The sequence below is a fragment of the Oncorhynchus nerka genome, linkage group LG26 (genome assembly GCF_034236695.1).
Source record: "Oncorhynchus nerka isolate Pitt River linkage group LG26, Oner_Uvic_2.0, whole genome shotgun sequence".
Classification (NCBI taxonomy): domain Eukaryota; kingdom Metazoa; phylum Chordata; class Actinopteri; order Salmoniformes; family Salmonidae; genus Oncorhynchus; species Oncorhynchus nerka.
Window position 1 is genome coordinate 795,921 of NC_088421.1, and position 20,183 is coordinate 816,103.

The 20,183-nt window shown below is 43.4% G+C and overlaps 1 protein-coding gene across 1 annotated transcript in view; it reads right to left on the reverse strand.

The window, feature by feature from the left end:
- Nucleotides 1–560: 560 nt before the first annotated feature.
- Nucleotides 561–20,183, reverse strand: part of asphd1 (aspartate beta-hydroxylase domain containing 1) — a 52,950-nt gene continuing 33,327 nt past the window's right edge. Inside the window, exon 5 of the mRNA XM_029635206.2 lies at nucleotides 561–1,744. Coding sequence (XP_029491066.1) covers nucleotides 1,635–1,744 — 110 coding nt within the window. The 3' untranslated portion in view covers nucleotides 561–1,634. The remainder of the gene's footprint in view (nucleotides 1,745–20,183) is intronic.

The following is a 20,183-nucleotide window of genomic DNA, read 5'->3' on the forward strand; positions in this document are numbered from 1 at the left end:
TCATTGCAGGCAATCTCAACGCTGTGCGTTACAGGGAAGACATCCCCCTCTCTCATGTGGTACCCTTCCTGCAGGTTCATCCTGACATGACCCTCCAGCATGACAATGCCACCAGCCATACTGCTCGTTCTGTGTGTGATTTCCTGCAAGACAGGAATGTCAGTGTTCTGCCATGGCCAGCGAAGAGCCCGGATCTCAATCCCATTGAGCACGTCTGGGACCTGTTGGATCGGAGGGTGAGGGCTAGGGCCGTTTCCCCCAGAAATGTCCGGGAACTTGCAGGTGCCTTGGTGGAAGAGTGGGGTAACATCTCACAGCAAGAACGGGCAAATCTGCTGCAGTCCACGAGGAGGAGATGCACTGCAGTACTTAATGCAGCTGGTGGATGCACCAGATACTGATTGTTACTTTGGATTTTGACCCCCCCCCCCCTTTTGTTCAGGGACACATTATTCCATTTCTGTTAGTCACATGTCTGTGGAACTTGTTCAGTTTTTGTCTCAGTTGTTGAATCTTGTTATGTTCATAGAAATAGCTACACATGTTAAGTTTGCTGGAAATAAACGCAGTTGACAATGAGAGGACGTTTCTTTTTTTGCTGAGTTTATATATATATATAAGCATGCTCACAAAAAATCTATTGAGTCAAACAAAATTAAATATCTAGATCACAGTATATGCCAAAAGGGGTCACCTTAAATTAACATCAGGCACATTTGAGAAAAGGATAGATAGAAAACAGGCACAACAAAATAACAAAACTGAATAGATAAAACAGTGGTTAATTGACTTTTTCCCTCACAGTTTCTGCAGGTACTTATGGAAACCATGTCTACATATGTTGAGCAAAAACTGTGATGATACAGTTCTACAAAATAATACATATTTACTTGTTTTATTGGAGGATTCATTTGCATCATGAGGTCACCTATCAAAAAGCTGTGATCAACCCGCAATGTCATTTGTATGTTTTGCTATTAAGATAGTGCAGTCCAAATGTGTGTGTGAGTGCACGTGTGCAGTTTAAAGCAGCAAAGACCAGTTCTGAACTTAAATGACTGTACGTTCATTCTGTTTCTACCCACTGGTCAAAACTGGTTGAATCATTGTTGTTTATATGTCATTCCACCCCCCAAAATTTTATGGATTTTAAAGAAGTCATCAACATAAGGAAATTGTAGTCTTTTTTTTGACCCAACGTTTTACCGAAATCCAATGACATGGGGATTTATTTATTTATTTTCACAGTGAATTCAGCTTAGTTGACAACTCAACCAAACCCAGGCTTTATTACATCCGGCCGTGATTGGGAGTCGCCTGAGTTTGGCCGGGGTAGGCTGTCATTGTAAATAAGAATTTGTTCTTAACTGACTTTCCTAGTTAAATAAAGGTGTAAAAAAAAAAACATAAAAAAAGAAATCAAAACTAGACATTGAACTGACGTCTGTGTGTAAGCTCCCTTTGGCTATTTGGACTGTTTCAGTGGATTCACTGGTAACACACACAGTGATACTCGGACTGGATGAACATTGAGGTTGAAGAGCACAGCCCTCGAGACGAGGTTTGGGCACCTTTCCCTCATATCAAATAAGGGTGGAGCACAACTAGAACATGTGCACAGTGGAAGTTGTAGTTCATTGGTCAGGGCAGAAAATGTAGTCCAGGGCCTGTCTTTCTGCTGCAGCCACATTTGGATGCCAGAGGTCCACACTGAAAATCACCCGTGGCCCGTCCTCTGCCACCCCTTAACGAAAAACAAAAACAAGAAAACATTATAAAATAAGGCCGAGATTCAATCCAAGATGTGTTATAGAGCAGCACACTATACAGCCAACAATGCATCTTTTAAAGACATTTTCTCCGACGTTCACAGAGATTGCATTCATGTTAAGAATGTTGTCTCAAAAATAAATTACCCTTAATTAAAAGTCTGTTATAGTGTGCTGCTCCGTAACTCAGTTCAGATTGAATGCCTGTCTTTATACAGATAATGCACTTGTGATTATGGAGTTAGCTTCCAAAATTGAACAGAGTTGATAGGACTGTAACCAATGCTCACACATAGTTAGAATTCTCAGAACTGTTGTCTGCGAAACTACTGCTTACTACAGTACCATCTAGTGCTCTAAAAAGGCTAAGTTGTTTTATGGTTAGTTTTTTTCAAGTTCAGGACGAGAAAGTATTGGCTACATAGAAATAATGACACTCAAATTAAACATTATTAAACTAAATAACGGGGGTGTACAAAACATTAAGAACACCTGCTCTTTCCATGACAGACTGACCAGGTGAAAGCTATGATCCCTTATTGATGTCACCTCAAAGAAGGATTTTTAAGCCTTGACATGGCTTGTGTCATTCAGAGGGCGAATGGGCAAGACACAAGATTTAAGAGCCTTTAAACGAGGTATGGCAGTAGGTGCACTGGTTTGAGTGTGTCAAGAACTGCAATGCTGCTGGGGTTTTCACACTCAACAGTTTCCCGTGTGTATCAAGAATGGTCCACCACCCAAAAGACATCCAGCCAACTTGACACAAGCATTAGTCAACATGGGCCAGTAACCCTGTGGAACACTTTCGACACCTCGGGCGGCTGCGACAGAGCCTGGGCGCGAACCCAGAGTCTCTGGTGGCACAGGTGGCGATGCAGTGCCCTAGACCACTGGGCCACCCGGGAAGCCGAAATATGTTTTAATATTCCTGAACAGATTTCACTTGGTTTCCAAAATTAAGCACTGGGTAGCTGCAGAAACAAGGTTGATGAGCCCATGGCATTCAGAGTTTGGGCGTAATATCACCTGTCGGGCAACGAGAGCATGCTCCTCAATCAGTGCTTGATGCATGGAGTGAAATAAGTGTTCTTATATTTACTTCTCAAAGCATGTGCTCTGCTATAAAATGAAGTAGCCTACAAAACGGATTGGCGGGAAAGCCTGTGGCCTACATTCGCTACTCTAGTGCATACAGATGACTTATTTTCCCCTGCCTCTATTCCAGTCCATGGGCCATTCTAAATCGAAACAAATTTGACATATTAGTAAAGACAAGATTAAATTGAGAAAAGTCTTTTTTCGCTACTTTCTCAAATCATCAATAGCCTATAGTCACACTATGCAGCCCATATACCCTGTATGTTTTGATTTCAAAGACATTCTATGTTTTGTATCATTCACAACCAAAGTTGCCAAATAACTCTAAATCTAGCATACAGGACCTGTTTCAAATGATTGATTTTATGCTCAACAACTATCCTCGCTCCATAATGGGAAAATATCCTTTCGATTTTATTCAGTTCAATTATATTCTTCTTCCAAAAAATAAACATCCCTTTTTCAGGACCCTGTCTTTCACAGATAATTCGTAAATATCCAACTAACTTAACAGATCTTCATTGTAAAGGGTTTAAACACTGTTTCCCATGCTTGTTCAATGAACCATAATCAATTCATGAATATGCACCTGTGGAACGGTCGTTAAGACACTAACAGCTTACAGACGGTAGGCAATTAAGGTCACAGCTATGACAAACAACAACAACTGCCCGAGTTACACCAGGATCACATAATCCCTCCATCAGTGCTCAAACTGTCCGCAAAAGGCTGAGAGAGGCTGGACTGAGTGCTTGTAGGCCTGTTGTAAGGCAGGTCCTCACCAGTCATCACCGGCAACAACGTCGCCTATGGGCACAAACCCACTGTCGCTGGACCAGACAGGACTGGCAAAAGGTGCTCTTCACTGATGAGTCACAGTTTTGTCTCACCAGGGGTGATGGTTGAATTTGCATGTATTGTCGAAGGAATGAGCGTTACACTGAGGCCTGTACTCTGGAGCGCAATCGATTTGGAGGTGGAGGGTCCGTCATGGTCTGGGGCGGTGTGTCACAGCATCATCGGACTGAGCTTGTTGTCATTGCAGGCAATCTCAACGCTGTGCATTACAGGGAAGACATCCTCCTCACTCATGTGGTACCCTTCCTGCAGGCTCATCCTGACATGACCCTGCAGCATGACAATGCCACCAGCCATACTGCTCGTTCTGTGTGTGATTTCCTGCAAGGCAGGAATGTCAGTGTTCTGCCATGGCCAGCGAAGAGCCCGGATCTCAATCCCATTGAGCACGTCTGGGACCTGTTGGATCGGAGGGTGAGGGCTAGGACCATTCCCCCCAGAAATGTCTGGGAACTTGCAGATGCTTTGGTGGAAGAGTGAGGTAACATCTCACAGCAAGAACTGGCAAATCTGGTGCAATCCACGAGGAGGAGATGCACTGCAGTATTTAATGCAGCTGGTGTCCACACCAGATACTGACTGTTACTTTTGATTTTGACCCTCCCTTTGTTCAAGGACACATTATTCCATTTATGTTAGTCACGTGTCTGTGGAACTTGTTCAGTTTATGTCTCAGTTGTGTCACGTTCTGACCTTAGTTCTTTTGTTATGTCTTTATTTTAGTATGGTCAGGGCGTGAGTTGGGTGGGTTGTCTATGTCCCTGGGGGGGGGGGTGCGTCACCTGGGTGGGTTGATTCACTGTTGTGGTCGGCCTGTCTGGGTTGGCGCCCCCCCCTTGGGTTGAGCTGTGGCGGAGATCTTTGTGGGCTATACTCGGCCTTGTCTCAGGATGGTAAGTTGGTGGTTGAAGATATCCCTCTAGTGGTGTGGGGGCTGTGCTTTGGCAAAGTGGGTGGGGTTATATCCTTCCTGTTTGGCCCTGTCCGGGGGTGTCCTCGGATGGGGCCACAGTGTCTCCTGACCCCTCCTGTCTCAGCCTCCAGTATTTATGCTGCATTAGTTTATGTGTCGGGGGGCTAGGGTCAGTTTGTTATATCTGGAGTACTTCTCCTGTCCTATTCGGTGTCCTGTGTGAATCTAAGTGTGCGTTCTCTAATTCTCTCCTTCTCTCTTTCTTTCTCTCTCTCGGAGGACCTGAGCCCTAGGACCATGCCCCAGGACTACCTGACATGATGACTCCTTGCTGTCCCCAGTCCACCTGGCCATGCTGCTGCTCCAGTTTCAACTGGCCTGGGCCCTAGGACCATGTCCCAGGACTACCTGACATGATGACTCCTTGCTGTCCCCAGTCCACCTGGCCATGCTGCTGCTCCAGTTTCAACTGTTCTGCCTTACTATTATTCAACCATGCTGGTCATTTATGAACATTTGAACATCTTGGCCACGTTCTGTTATAATCTCCACCCGGCACAGCCAGAAGAGGACTGGCCACCCCACATATGCTCTCTCTAATTCTCTCTTTCTTTCTCTCTCTCGGAGGACCTGAGCCCTAGGACCGTGCCCCAGGACTACCTGACATGATGACTCCTTGCTGTCCCCAGTCCACCTGACTGTGCTGCTGCTCCAGTTTCAACTGTTCTGCCTTATTATTATTCGACCATGCTGGTCATTTATGAACATTTGAACATCTTGGTCATGTTCTGTTATAATCTCTACCCGGCACAGCCAGAAGAGGACTGGCCACCCCACATAGCCTGGTTCCTCTCTAGGTTTCTTCCTAGGTTTTGACCTTTCTAGGGAGTTTTTCCTAGCCACCGTGCTTTTACACCTGCATTGTTTGCTGTTTGGGGTTTTAGGCTGGGTTTCTGTACAGCACTTTGAGATATCAGCTGATGTACGAAGGGCTATATAAATAAATTTGATTTGATTTGATATGTTCGTTTTTCTATGATTTGCTATTTCTGTTTTTGGCCTGGTACGGTTCTCAATCAGAGGCAGCTGTCAATCGTTGTCCCTGATTGAGAACCATATTTAGGGAGCCTATTTTCTATTGTGTTCGTGGGTGATTGTTTTCTGTTGTTTGTCTGCACCAGCCAGAACTGTTTTCATGTCGTTTCTCTTTGGTATTTTTTGTTATTTCCGTGTTCATTTTAATAAATGTGGACACATACCACGCTGCACCTTGGTCCTCACCTTCTTCCACCAACAACGGCCGTTACATGTTGAATCTTGTTATGTTCATACAAATATTTACACATGTTAAGTTTGCTGGAAATAAATGCAGTGAGAGGACATTTTTTGTTGTTTTTGAGTTTATAAAATCTACAGCCTATGGCATGGAGCATAGTAATATAACATACTGTCGGCCGACAGTAGACAAACTCATATACTGAAATACATTTTCTTCATATCATGTTTCCATAGGCCCGACTAAAATAAATAACGGCTCTATTGTGATGGTGTATATTAAATAGATTTATTATAATTTGTGTCAACCTAGGATGTTCCAAAGGCGCCCATCAGCCATGTGGAGGCCTGGAGACGCTAAACATGATTGTTGATTAATGGTCAATTACCATGAGACCAACAGTCTTTTGCATGGCAATAACCAGTTGACAAAATGGCATGACTGCCACAGCCCTAGTCATAACGTGACATTCCCTTTCAGTCTACTCCAGTACAACATATTATGGGGAAATATAATCTGGCCCCATGCCAACCCAAAAGGATACTAAGTCCTGCAAGATGCGGCAGTCTGGGTATTGCGCACATGGTGCTCTGCCTAGTGACTTTCCCCTGTCCCAGCTGTAAGCACACTGGGAGCAGTGACATCAAAGTGATGAAATCTCACAAAATTCTGTGGTGATGCCCAACTCGCCTCAGCACAAATGTCTCCTACAGTCAACCCTTCTGTGACAACGAGCCTCACTCAGTTAAGGTGGTAAGATGTGTCCCGGTAATAGGCTGGCACCCAGTAGACCCAGCGAATAACTGTTATTATACCCACAAGTCATGTGTGCTGGTGCCACAGAACCTTACAAGGTGCTGTCTGTCCATTTTCCAGCTGGCAAAATATTCTGTCAAAGTGGAATAATTTACATAATTATTCAACCCCCTGAGTTAATACATGTTAGAATCACCTTGCCATAGATTTTCAAGCAAATGTAAGTCAAAACTAACTCGGCATTCACTGTCTTCTTGGTAAGCAACTCCTGTGTAGATTTGGCATTGTGTTTTAGGTTATTGTCCTGCTGAAAGGTGAATTCATCTCCCAGTGTCTGTTCGAAAGCAGACTGAACCAAGTTTTACTCTAGGATTTTGCCTGTGCTCAGCTCCATTCGTTTTCTTTATCTTTAAAAACTCCCCTGTCCATTATGATTACAATCACACCCATATCATGATGCAGCCACCACTATAATTGAACATTTGGGGAGTGGTACTCAGTAATGTGTTGCATTGGATATGCCCCAAACATAACACTTTGTAGGACAAAGAGTTAATTGCTTTGCCACATTTAACGTTAGCTGGCTGGCTAGCTAGCTAGCTAACGTTATGCCTATTATCTGTGTAGTAATATTATTTGTATCTCAGAGCCATTTGCATTGCTAGTTATAGCCTAATGTTAGCTAGCTAACATTGAACCTGGTTGGTTAGCTACCTGCAGATTCATACAGGGTAGTACTATTATGAGTTGGGATTATGGTTTATTGCTTAGCTAGCTAGCTACATGTCTGAACACCTATGCAAGTAACCACTTCAATAGAATGTGCATGATGTCACTACAACAACTGTCGATAGACGTACTGTAGCTGGTAAAGTCGATCTGGCTATCTACTCCGATTTCAGAGTACTCTCTTCAGATGTGCCAGAGCGCGGAATAACTGACAAATTTACAAACTGTCACGTTCTGACCTTTATTTCCTTTGTTTTGTCATTATTTAGTATGGTCAGGGCGTGAGTTGGGGTGGGCAGTCTATGTTTGTTTTTCTATGATTTGGGTATTTCTATGTTTCGGCCTAGTATGGTTCTCAATCAGAGGCAGGTGTCATTAGTTGTCTCTGATTGAGAATCATACTTAGGTAGCCTGGGTTTCACTGTGTGTTTGTGGGTGTTTGTTTCCGTGTCTGTGTTTTTCACCACACGGTACTGTTTTGGGTTTCGTTCATTCCACGTTTATTGTTTTTGTATTCAGTTGTTCAAGTGTACATTTTCGTATTAAAAGAACCATGGACACTTACCACGCCGCATATTGGTCCTCCGATCCTTTTCGCCTCTCCTCTTCGGAAGAAAGAAATCCCTGACAGAATCACCCACCAACCAAGGACCAAGCGACATGGTAAAAGACAGCGACGACAGCAGCAGCAGCAGCAACAACAGCGGCCAGCATCACAGGACTCCTGGACATGGGAGGAGATATTGAACGGAGAGGAACCCTGGGCACAGGCTGGGGAATATCGCTGCCCCAAAGCAGAGCTGGAGGCAGCGAAAGCTGAGCGGCGGCGATATGAGGAGGCAGCACGGCAGTGCGACAGGTACGAGAGGCAGCCCCAAACATTTTTTGGGTGAGGCACACGAGGTGTGGGGCTAAGCCAGGTAGCAGACCTGAGCTCACTCCTCGTGCTTATTATAAGCAGCGCGTTACTGGTCAGGCACCGTGTTATGCGGTTAAGCGCACGGTGTCGCCAGTACGTGCCCATAGCCCGGTGCGCTATAGGGCAGCCCCCCGAGAGTGTCATGCGAGTGTGGGCATTCAGTATGGTGCCTGCTCAGCATGTCTGGTCGCCGGTACACCGTTTCGGGCCAGGGTATCCTGCGCCGGCTTTGCGTGCTGTGTCTCCGGGGCGCTGGGAGGGTGCAGTGCGTCCTATGCCTGCGCTCCGCTCGTGCCGGGCAAATGTGGGAGTGGAGCCTAAGGGAGAGGTGCGCGTAGTAAGCACTAGATCTCCCGTGCTTACCCACAGCCCGGTTCAACCTGTGCCTGCACTCTGGAGGGTCCGGGCTAGAGTAGTTGTCCAGCCTGGGGAAGTGGTGCCAAGGCTGCGCACCAGAGCTCCCCCACAGCCCGGTCCTTCAGGTGCCATCTCCTAACACAAAGCCTCCTGAAGGTCTCCCCAGCCTGGTGGTTCCTGTGGCAGCCCCACGCACCAGGCTGTCTCTCTGTCTCCTCCCTACAGGTGGTCCCGCATGTCCGGCGCTGCCGAAGTCTCCCGCCTGTCCGGCGCTGCCGGAGTCTGAGGCGCCAGAGCCCCTCAGCCCAGAGGCGCCAGAGCTTCCGCACCTCTGTCCCGAGCTGCCCCTCTGTCCCGAGCTGCCCCTCTGTCCAGTGGGGTCATTGAGAAGGGTTGCCATGGTTAGAAAGCCACGGAGGCGGACAATAAGGCGGACTAAGACGATGGTGAAGTGGGGTCCGCGTCCCACGCCAGAGCCGCCACCGCAGACAGACGCCCACCCAGACCCTCCCCTATAGGTTAAGGTTTTGCGGCCGGAGTCCGCACCTTTGGGGGGGGGGGGGTACTGTCACGTTCTGACCTTTATTTCCTTTGTTTTGTCATTATTTAGTATGGTCAGGGCGTGTGTTGGGGTGGGCAGTCTATGTTTGTTTTTCTATGATTTGGGTATTTCTATGTTTCGGCCTAGTATGGTTCTCAATCTTAGGCAGATGTCATTAGTTGTCTTTGATTGAGAATCATACTTAGGTAGCCTGGGTTTCTGTCAGATATATGTGTATAGGTGGCAGGGAAGTCAGGCGCAGGAGAGTCAAACGGAGTGTAAAATGGAGTCTTTTAATAAATGTCCAAGTAACTTGCTCCATAACACTAAATAGAAAAATGAATATAAACAAATATGGGTACGAAGACCCGTCGCGCACCTATACAAAAAACACTACACTGACAATAAACAATCTCTGACAAAGACATGAGGGGAAACAGAGGGTTAAATACACAACAGGTAATGAATGGGATTGAAAACAGGTGTGTGGGAAGACAAGACAAAACCAATGGAAAGTGAAAAATGGATCAATGATGGCTAGAAGACCGGTGACGTCGAACGCCGAGCACCGCCCGAACAAGGAGAGGCAACGACTTCAGTAGAAGTCGTGACAGTTTCACTGTGTGTTTGTGGGTGTTTGTTTCCGTGTCTGTGTTTTTCACCACACGGTACTGTTTTGGGTTTCGTTCATTCCACGTTTATTGTTTTTGTATTCAGTTGTTCAAGTGTACATTTTCATATTAAAAGAACCATGGACACTTACCACGCCGCATATTGGTCCTCCGATCCTTTTCGCCTCTCCTTTTCGGAGGAAGAGGAGGAAATCCCTTACACAAACGCTCAGCACCCGTTGAATATGGCCGGTGTCAGTAAACATTAAATATTGAATTAATTCAATAATAATGAATTAAAGTAATTAAATTGTTGCCAGCACATGGTTGCAATCACCAATTCTCTTGATAACATACAAACAGTCTATCCAGCTCTGCTAGGGTGAGTAAAATGGTCAGAGTGAGCTGTTCTCTCATTTGTGTCTGGAAGTAGCTAGCCAACGTTAGCTTGGGTGCTTGACTATTGTTGTTATGTCAGAATGCTCGGATAAACCCTACAGTCGTGGCCAAAAGTTGAGAATGACACAAATATTAATTTCCACAAAGTTTGCTGCTTCAGTGTCTTTAGATATTTTTGTCAGATGTTGCTATGGATTACTGAAGTATAATTACAAGCATTTCATAAGTGTCAAAGGCTTTTATTGACAATCACATGATGTATCAAGACCTCCTTCTTTATCAAGACCTCTGCAATCTGCCCTGGCATGCTGTCAATTAATATCTGGGACACATAGGGTTAGGGTTAGGGTTACTGATGGCAGCCCAATTTTGCATAATCAATGCTTGGAGTTTGACAGAATTTGTGGGTTTTTGTTTGTCCCACCCGCCTCTTGAGGATTGACCACAAGTTTCCAATGGGATTAAGGTCTGGGGAGTTTCCTGGCCATGGACCCAAAATATCAATGCTTTGTTCCCCGAGCCACTTAGTTATTACTTGTGTCTTATGGCAAGTTTCTCCATCCATCTGGAAAATGTATTTTTCGTCACCAAACTGTTCCTGGATGGTTGGGAGAAGTTGCTCTCGGAGGATGTGTTGGTACCATTCTTTATTCATGTTATTAGGCAAAATTGTGAGTGAGCCCACTCCCTTGGCTGAGAAGCAACCTCACACATGAATGGCCTCAGGATGCTTTACTGTTGGCATGACACAGGACTGATGGTAGTGCTCACCTTGTCTTCTCCGGACAAGCTTTTTCCGGATGCCCCAAACAATCTGAAAGGGGATTCATCAGAGAAAATTACCCCAGTCCTCAGCAGTCCAATCCCTGTACCTTTTGCAGAATATCAGTCTTTCCCTGATATTTTTCCTGGAGAGAAGTGGCTTCTTTGCTGCCCTTCTAGACACCAGGCCATCCTTCAAAAGTCTTCGCCTCACTGTGCGTACAGATGCATTCACACCTGCCTGCTGCCATTCCTGAGCAAGCTCTGTACTGGTGGTGCCCCAATCCCGCAGCTGAATCAACTTTAGGAGAAGGTCCTGGCACTTGCTGGACTTTCTTGGGCACCCTTCACAACAATTGAACCGCTCTCTTTGAAGTTCTTGATGAAACAATAAATGATTGATTTAGGTGCAATCTTACTGGCAGCAATATCCTTGCCTGTGAAGCCCTTTTTGTGCAAAGCAACGATGACGGCATGTGTTGCCTTGCAGATAACCATGATTGACAGAGGAGGAACAATGATTCCAAGCACCACCCTCCTTATGAAGCTTCCAGTCTGTTTTTCAAATTTAGTCAGCATGACAGAGTGATCTCATTCAGACTCAGACTCAATCTCATCATTCTTGTCCTCATCAACACTCACACCTGTGTTAACGAGAGAATCACTGACATGATGTCAGCTGATCCTTTTGTGGCAGGGCTGAAATGCAATGGACATATTTTTGTGAGATTCAGTTCATTTACATGGCAAAGAGGGACTTTGCAATTAATTACAATTCATCTGATCAGTCTTCATAACATTCTGGAGTATATGCAAATTGCCATCATACAAACTGAGGCAGCAGACTTTGTGAAAATTAATATTTGTGTCATTCTCAAAACTTTTGACCATGACTGTACTCTTCGGCCAGAGCGTCCAGTGTGCGCTCGGAACGCTCAGAGAGCAAAACGTTCTGAATTTACAAACGGACAATCTGACAAGGACTTAACGAAAGCCCAGAGCTCACTCTGGCACTCCACATTAAATTTACGAACAGACCCGTAGTATCATCCAGTCTTTCGTCTTGAAATCTTTGGTTGTTTAGTACATAGCCTCACATGTGAATCCTTAAAGAGATGGGTGGAGCTAAAGCTTAAGAGGGTGTGAAAGATGCTGAATGAGTGTAGACAAAGAAGAGCTCTCCAGTAGGTACCAAAAATTCAAGGGTCATTTTCTCAAAAGTTACAAGTTTATTAACTTTCAAAGCAGAATTAGTTTCCCATTGTTCCTCAACTGTATTGTATGATTTATAATTTTCTAGCTCTGTCTCTACTTTTATCCAATGTAAAAAAAAAAAAAACATTTAAAATATTGCTACATAAGACCGAGTGGAGTCGGTCGTTCACATATGACCACTCTGTGGAAAGATGAGACGCTCACGAACACGATGGTGTTCTCCGTTTTGCTCTACGACCCTCATAAGACCAGGGGACTCTTCTGAAGTCGATAACACCGACGTGCCAACTTCTGTATGTGGAGCACAAACTGTTTTGGATACGAACTAATATGACCCTACTGTGGAAAGGGGAAACTCTCACAAACACGATGGTGCTCTCCATTGTCTGACTCGTCTGAAGGTAACCCAGTATGGAGGTAGTTTTGTGCCAACAAAAATAAAGGGGTTCAATACATGTCAAAAAATCTAAAACATTTCCTGAGTTTTCTTATATTTCCTAGATATAGGACAGACACTTCAAAACTTTATTCCTTATAATATTTTTTTTTACTGGTCTTTTTTGCCATGTATGAATCCAATCAAATGTTATTTGTCACATTGCTTTAATCGACATCCACGTGCCTGAAGAACAGTGGGTTAACTGCCTTGCTCAGGGGCAGAATGACAGATTTTTGCCTTGTCCACAATCATCTCCTTTGTCTTGGTCACATTGAGGGAGAGGTAGTTATCCTGGCACCACAAAGGGGATACCTAGTCAGTTGTACAACTGAATGCATTCAACTGAAGTGTGTCTTCTGCATTTAACCCAACCCCTCTGAATAAGAGAGGTGCGGGGGGCTGCCTTAATCGACATCCACGGCGCCCAGGGAACAGTGGGTTGCTCGGGGGCAGAACGACAGATTTTTGCCTTGTCAGCTCAGGGTTTCGGTCCAGCAACCTTCCGGTTACTGGCCCAACACTCCTACCCGCCAGGCTACCTGCCGCACATGTAGGTAGAGTTAAAGTGACTATGCATAGATAATAAACAAAGAGTAGCAGCAGCGCAAATAATCTGGGTAGCCATTTGGTAAGAGTCTTATGGCTTGGGAATAGAAGCTGTTAAGAAGCCTTATTGACCTAGACTTGGCGCTCCAGTACCGCTTGCCGTGCGGTAGCAGAGAGAACAGTCTATGACTAGGGTGGCTGGACTCTGACAATTTTTAGGGCCTTCCTTTGACACTGCCTGGTATAGAGGTCCTGAATGGAAGGAAACTTGGCCGTACACACTACCCTCTGTAGTGTCTTGCGGTCGGAGGCCGAGCAGTTGCCATACCAGGCAGTGATTGCAACCAGTCAGGTGGTGATCGAGGTGCTCTCGATGGTGCAGCTGAGGATCTAAGGACCCATGCCAAATATTTTCAGTCTCCTGAGGCGAATAGGCTTTGTCATGTCCTCTTAACATGTCTTGGTGTGTTTGGACCGGGATAGTTTGCTGGTGATGTGGACACCAAGGAACTTGAAGTTCTCAAACTGCTCCAGTACAGCCCCAGCGATGAGAATGGGGGCGTGCTCAGGCCTCCTTTCACTGTAGTTCACAATCATCTAATTTGTCTTGATCACATTGAGGGAGAGGAAGTTATCCTGGCATGACACAGCCAGGTCTCTGATCTCCTCCCTACAGGCGGTCTCATCAGTGTCCGTGATCAGGCTGTTGTGTCATCAGCAAACTTAATGGTGTTGGAGTTGTGCCTGGCCATGCAGTCATGAGTGAACAGGGAGTACAGGAGGGGACTGAGCACTTACCCTGAGGGACTGATGCTCTCATGCATGCTTCAGTGTTGCTTGCCTCGAAGTAAGCATAGAATAGGAGGGAGTTGGGACGGTTTTATGACTTAACAGCCGGTCATAAATAGTTTGCTGAGACTCTCCCTCTGGCTCCCTAGAGTGGGAAAAGTGAAATCTCTTTGTTACAGAGAGACTTTTCCCGCCAAAACCTTTTTTCTCTAAGAGAATGAACTTTGGATCAGTATTCATAAGATAGGAATGTTACGAATGGTCCGGGGGATCTAAAGAATAATCCTGTGACATTGTTTATTATTTTGTGATCTGATTAAGGATGGTATAACAAAGTAACTAAGTTAGGAAGGAAACAAGTTAGGAAGGAAACATCTGTTTTATAGAACATCTAAATGTTGTATAAAATAAATGATTTAGTATGAGAGTATTTTTTTAAAGATTTTCTAATGAGATAATTGTTTTTCATATGAGCTTTGCACAGTCAGTAGAACAAACACACCACAACCATAGAAGCTCTAAAAAGAAGACATAGTGACCTTTGGTGGACAACCAGAGTCTTACATCGAGCCACTACTCATAGACGGATCGACTGGTCTCAACAGCTTGACAACGATCAGGGACAGCTACGCGTAAATATATCTTGTATTTCTAATAGTGATTCATATGTTGATGATGTAAAGAATGGTCTGTGGTGTGTAATGAGGAGCAATCAGACGCTGCACTTGACGCATTTATGAAACTACTTATTCCAGTTACTAATAAGCACGCACCCATTAAGAAAATTACTGTAAAAACTGTTAAATCCCCTTGGAATGATGAGGAATTTAAAAATGTTATGGTTGAGAGGGATGAGGCAAAAGGTATGGCAATTAAGTCTGGCAGCCCAAATGATTTGGCAAACGTACTGCATATTACGAAATCCTGTGACTAGACAAAATAAAAATAAAAAGAACCTACACTATGAAACAAAGATAAATTATATAAAGAATGATAGTAAAAAGCTTTGGGGCACCTGAAATTACATTTTGGGGGAAAAAAAGGCTCCTTCATTCATTGAATCAGGTGGCTCATTCATCACAAAGCCCACTGATATTGAAAACTACTTTAATTACTTTTTCAATGGCAAGATAAGCAAACTTAGGGATGACATGACAGCAACAAATGCTGACACTACACATCCAAGCATATGTGACCAAATTATGAAAGACAAGAATTGTACTTTTGAATTCGGTAAAGTCAGTGTGGAAGAGGTGAAAAAACTATTGTTGTCTATCAACAATGACAAGCCACCAGGGTCTGACAATCTGGATAGAAAATTACTGAGGATAATAGCAGATTAGCAGCCACTCCTATTTGCCACATATTCAATTTAAGCTTACTAGAGAGCGTGTGCCCTCAGGCCTGGAGGGAAGCTAAAGTCATTCCGCTACCCAAGAATAGTAAAGCCCCCTTTACTGGCTCAAATAGCTGACCAATCAGCCTTTCACCAACCCTTAGTAAACTTCTGGAAAAAATTGTGTTTGACCAGATACAATGCTATTTCACAGTAAACAGAATTTCAGCATGCTTATGTAGGGAAGGACACTCAACAAGCACACCACAAATGACTGATGATTGGCTGCGAGAAATTGATGATAAAGTGATTGTGGGGGCTACCTTGTTAGACTTCAGTGCAGCTCTTGACATTATCGATCATAGTCTGCTGCTGGAAAAATGGCTTTAGAGGGTGGTCTTTAAAATGGAAGCCTCTCAAATATAATCCAGTTAGAATCAGGAATTCCCCAGGGTAGCTGTTTAGGCCCCTTTCTTTTTTCAAATTTTACTAACGACATACCACTGACTTTGAGTAAAGCCTGAGTGTCTATGTATGCAGATGACTCAACACTAAACACGTCAACTACTACAGCGACTGAAATGACTGCAACACTCAAAGAGATGCAGTTAGTTTCAGAGTGGGTGGCAAGGAATAAGTTAACCAAAAATATTTCTAAAACTTAAAGCATTGTATTTGGAAAAAAACACTGACTAAACCCTAAACCTCATCTAAATATTGCAATAAATATTGTGGAAATTTGAGATGACTAAACTGCTTGGAGTAAACCTAGATTGTAAACTGTCATGGTCAAATCATATTGTAGAGCAGTAGATAAGATGGGGAGAAGTCTGTCAATAATAAAGAGACACTCTGCCTTCTTAACAACACTATCAACAAGGCAGGTCCTACAGGTCCAACCAAAATGGGGAAAACAGGCTACCTAAGTATGATTCTCAATCAGAGACAACGATCGACAGCTGCCTCTGATTGAGAATAATACCAGGCCGAACACAGAAATACAACAAAGAAAAAGAACATAGACTACCCACCCCAACTCACGCCCTGACCAAACTAACACAAAGACAAAATAAAGGAACTAAGGTCAGAATGTGACACGCAATATACATACACATGGATTTAGTACTGTAGATACAGTTGAAGTCGGAAGTTTACACACACCTAAGCCAAATACATTTAAACTCAGTTTTTCACAATTCCTGACATTTAATCCTAGTAACAATTACATGTTTTAGGTCAGTTAGGATTACCACTTATTTTAAGAATGTGAGATGTCAGAATAATAGTAGAGAGAGTTATTTATTTCAGCTTTTATTTATTTAATCACATTCCCAGTGAGTCAGAAGTTTACATACACTCAATTTGTATTTGGTAGCATTGCCTTTACATTGTTTAACTTGGGTCCAACTTTTCTGGTATCCTTCCACAAGCTTCCCACAATAAATGTGGTGAATTTTGGCCCATTTCTCCTGACAGAGCTGGTGTAACTGAGTCAGGTTTGTAGGCCTCCTTGCTCGCACACACTTTTTCAGTTCTGCACACACATTTCCTATAATACTGAGGTCAGGGCTTTGTGATGGCCACTCCAATACCTTGACTTTGTTGTCCTTAAGCCATTTTTCCACAACTTTGGAAGTATGCTTGGGGTCATTGTCCATATGGAAGACCCATTTGCGACCAAGCTTTAACTTCCTGACTGATGTCTTGAGATGTTGCTTCAATATATCCACAGAATTTTCTTTCCTCATGATGCCATCTATTCTGTGAAGTGCATCAGTCCCTCCTGCAGAAAAGCACACCCACAAAATGATGCTGTCACCCCCGTGCTTCAAGGTTGGGATGATATTCTTCGGCTTGCAAGCCTCCCCCTTATTCCTCCAAACATAATGATGGTCATTATGGCCAAACAGTTATATTTTTGTTTCATCAGACCAGAGGACATTTCTCCAAAAAGTATGATCTTTGTGTAGTTGCAAACCGTAGTCTGTCTTTTTTATGGCGGTTTTGGAGCAGTGGCTTCTTCCTTGCTGAGCGGCCTTTCAGGTTATGTAGGACACGTTTTACTGTGGATATAGGGTTAGAGTACTTTCGTACCGGTTTCCTCCAGCATCTTCACAAGGTCCTTTGCTGTTGTTCTAGGATTGATTTGCACTTTTTCGAACATAATTACGTTAATCTGTAGGAGACGGAACGCGTCTCCTTCCTGAGCGGTATGATGGCTGCATGGTCCCATGGTGTTTAAACTTGCGTACTATTGTTTGTACAGATGAACGTGCTACCTTCAGGCATTTGGAAATTTCTCCCAAGGATGAATTAGACGTGTGGAGGCCTACAATTCTTTTTCTTCTAAAGCCATGACATAATTTTCTGGAATTTTCCAAGCTGTTTAAAGGCACAGTCAACATAGTGTATATAAACTTCTGACCCACTGTAATTGTGATACAGTGGATTATAAGCGAAACAATCTGTCTGTAAAAATTTTGGGAAAAATTACTTGTGTCTTGCACAAAGGAGATGTCCTAACTGACAAGAAATTTGTGGAGTTGTTGAAATGTATTGACTCCAACCTATGTGTATGTAATCTTCCGACTTCAACTGTACGTCTATCGACAGTTGTCGTAGTGACATCATGAACATTCTATTGAAGTGGTTACTTGCATAGTTGTTCAGACATGTAGCTAGCTAGCTAAACAATAAACCATAATCGCAACTCATAATATTACTACCCAGCATGAAACTGCAGGTAGCTAATCAACCAGGTTCAATGTTAGCCAGCTAACATTAGGCTATAACTAGCAATGCAAATAATATTACTACACAGATCATACGCATAATGTTAGCTAGCTAGCTAACAGTACACTTTAACCTGTTGCTTCTACTCGGGACGCTTGCGTCCCAACTAGAGCTCTGGAAATGCAAATGCGCTACGCTAAATGCTAATAGTATTAGTTAAAACTCAAAAGTTCATTAAAATAGACATGCAGGGTATCGAATTAAAGCTACACTCGTTGTGAATCCAGGCAACAAGTCAGATTTTTAAAATGCTTTTCGGCGAAAGCATGAGAAGCTATTATCTGATAGCATGCAACACCCCAAAAGACCCACAGGGGACGTAAACAAAATAATTAGCATTTCGGCGTTACACAAACCGCACAATAAAATAGAAAACATTCATTACCTTTCACCATCTTCTTTGTTGGCACTCCTAGATGTCCCATAAACACTATTTGGGTCTTTATTTCGATTAAATCGGTCCATATAAAGCCTAGATATCGTTATATGTAGACTGTGTGATAAACGAAAAAACATCGTTTCAAAACGTAACGTCATTTTTTTAAATTCAAAAAGTCGACGATAAACTTTCACAAAACACTTCGAAATACGTTTGTAATGCAACTTTAGGTATTAGTAAACGTTAATAAGCGATAAAATTCATCAGGAGGCGATGTAAAGATCATTAGCTGTCCGTCTGGAAAAATGTCCGGCTAGAAACTCAACGAAAATATCCGGTCCTAGACCTAAGGAAATACGGTGCCCTGCATGTGTTTGACCAAGAAAAAACTCGAAGGGAAATGACAAGACTCTAGACACCGTGTGGAAGCTGTAGGTACTGCAACCTCAGTCAATTAATTGTGGTTCACCTTTATCAATGGGATCAAGTAGCGCATGGATATATTTTCCCATTTTCAGTGATCAGTTTTTCCTGTGCTTTTCGATGTAAATGCCGTTCTGGTAAAGCCACAGCAGTGATTTAACCAGTTTTTTAAACGTCTGAGTGTTTTCTATCCACACAGACTAAGCAAATGCATATACTATATTCCTGGCATGAGTAGCAGGGCGCTGAAATGTTGCGCGATTTTTAACAGAATGTTCAAAAAAGTAGAGGGTCGACTGAAGAGGTTAACTTGAAAAGAAAACTACTTTCTGACAATTTAGTATCGTGTAATATCTGAAAATGTAGCTTGCTAGACTATCTTACCTTTATACATGGATCGATGCTTCTCCCTCTCTGTCACGGATGCAATGGTTTCCCTTAGGCAGAATTTTCTCCATCTATTTAGCTATCATACCACTGATTTTCAAAACTTGGTCCTCCAGTAAGTGGAGAGCTACTACGTGATATCTTTCAAAAAAGCGGCTTCAGAAAGGATTACCTACACAGCTCATGTTATAGACAGAAACATGCTACTTGGCAGACCAATCCCAACTCATCTCTCGGCATGTCCAGCCCACTCATTATCTCAGCCAATCATGGCTAGCAGTAAGGTTGCCGTCTTTTTCCGTTGCTGAACCAACTAGGCTCGTAATATAACAATTGTATTCGTATTTACAGATGGCATACAGGTTTGTTATTAAGGCACATGAAAGTTCACATGTTCTAGAAATGCATTTTGATTTAAAAAATAAAGTTTACATTTAAATGGCGCTTCTGTGAAGTAGAGAAGGGCAACATATGCCTAGTTTCTGAAACGAGTCACATATTAGTTTGGACGCTACAGACGTTTTTGTGAGAACTGAGTTTTGGATTGTCTCATGGTCTGAGTAACACCGCTGTAGCTCTGCCACCCTCCACCAATTTGCCGGAAGTTATGCATTATTGTCAACATTAGAATTTGAGGCTTCTAGTCTAAACTAGGCTAGCTAGCCTCTTTGACTGCAGCACGGTCCGTTGATATTTAAAATAACCAAGCGACTTAACGCTAGCTATGTATACTAAACAAGAGATTACTATACCCAAGCAATTCCACCGTTAGGAAGCCTGAATAGCTAGCCCTAATCTGTGAGTTAGCTAACCTGACTAAAATGCTATGCAGCGCTTGTTAGCTAGATTGGTTTCAAAAGTTTACTTTGGACTGTAACCGGCAAC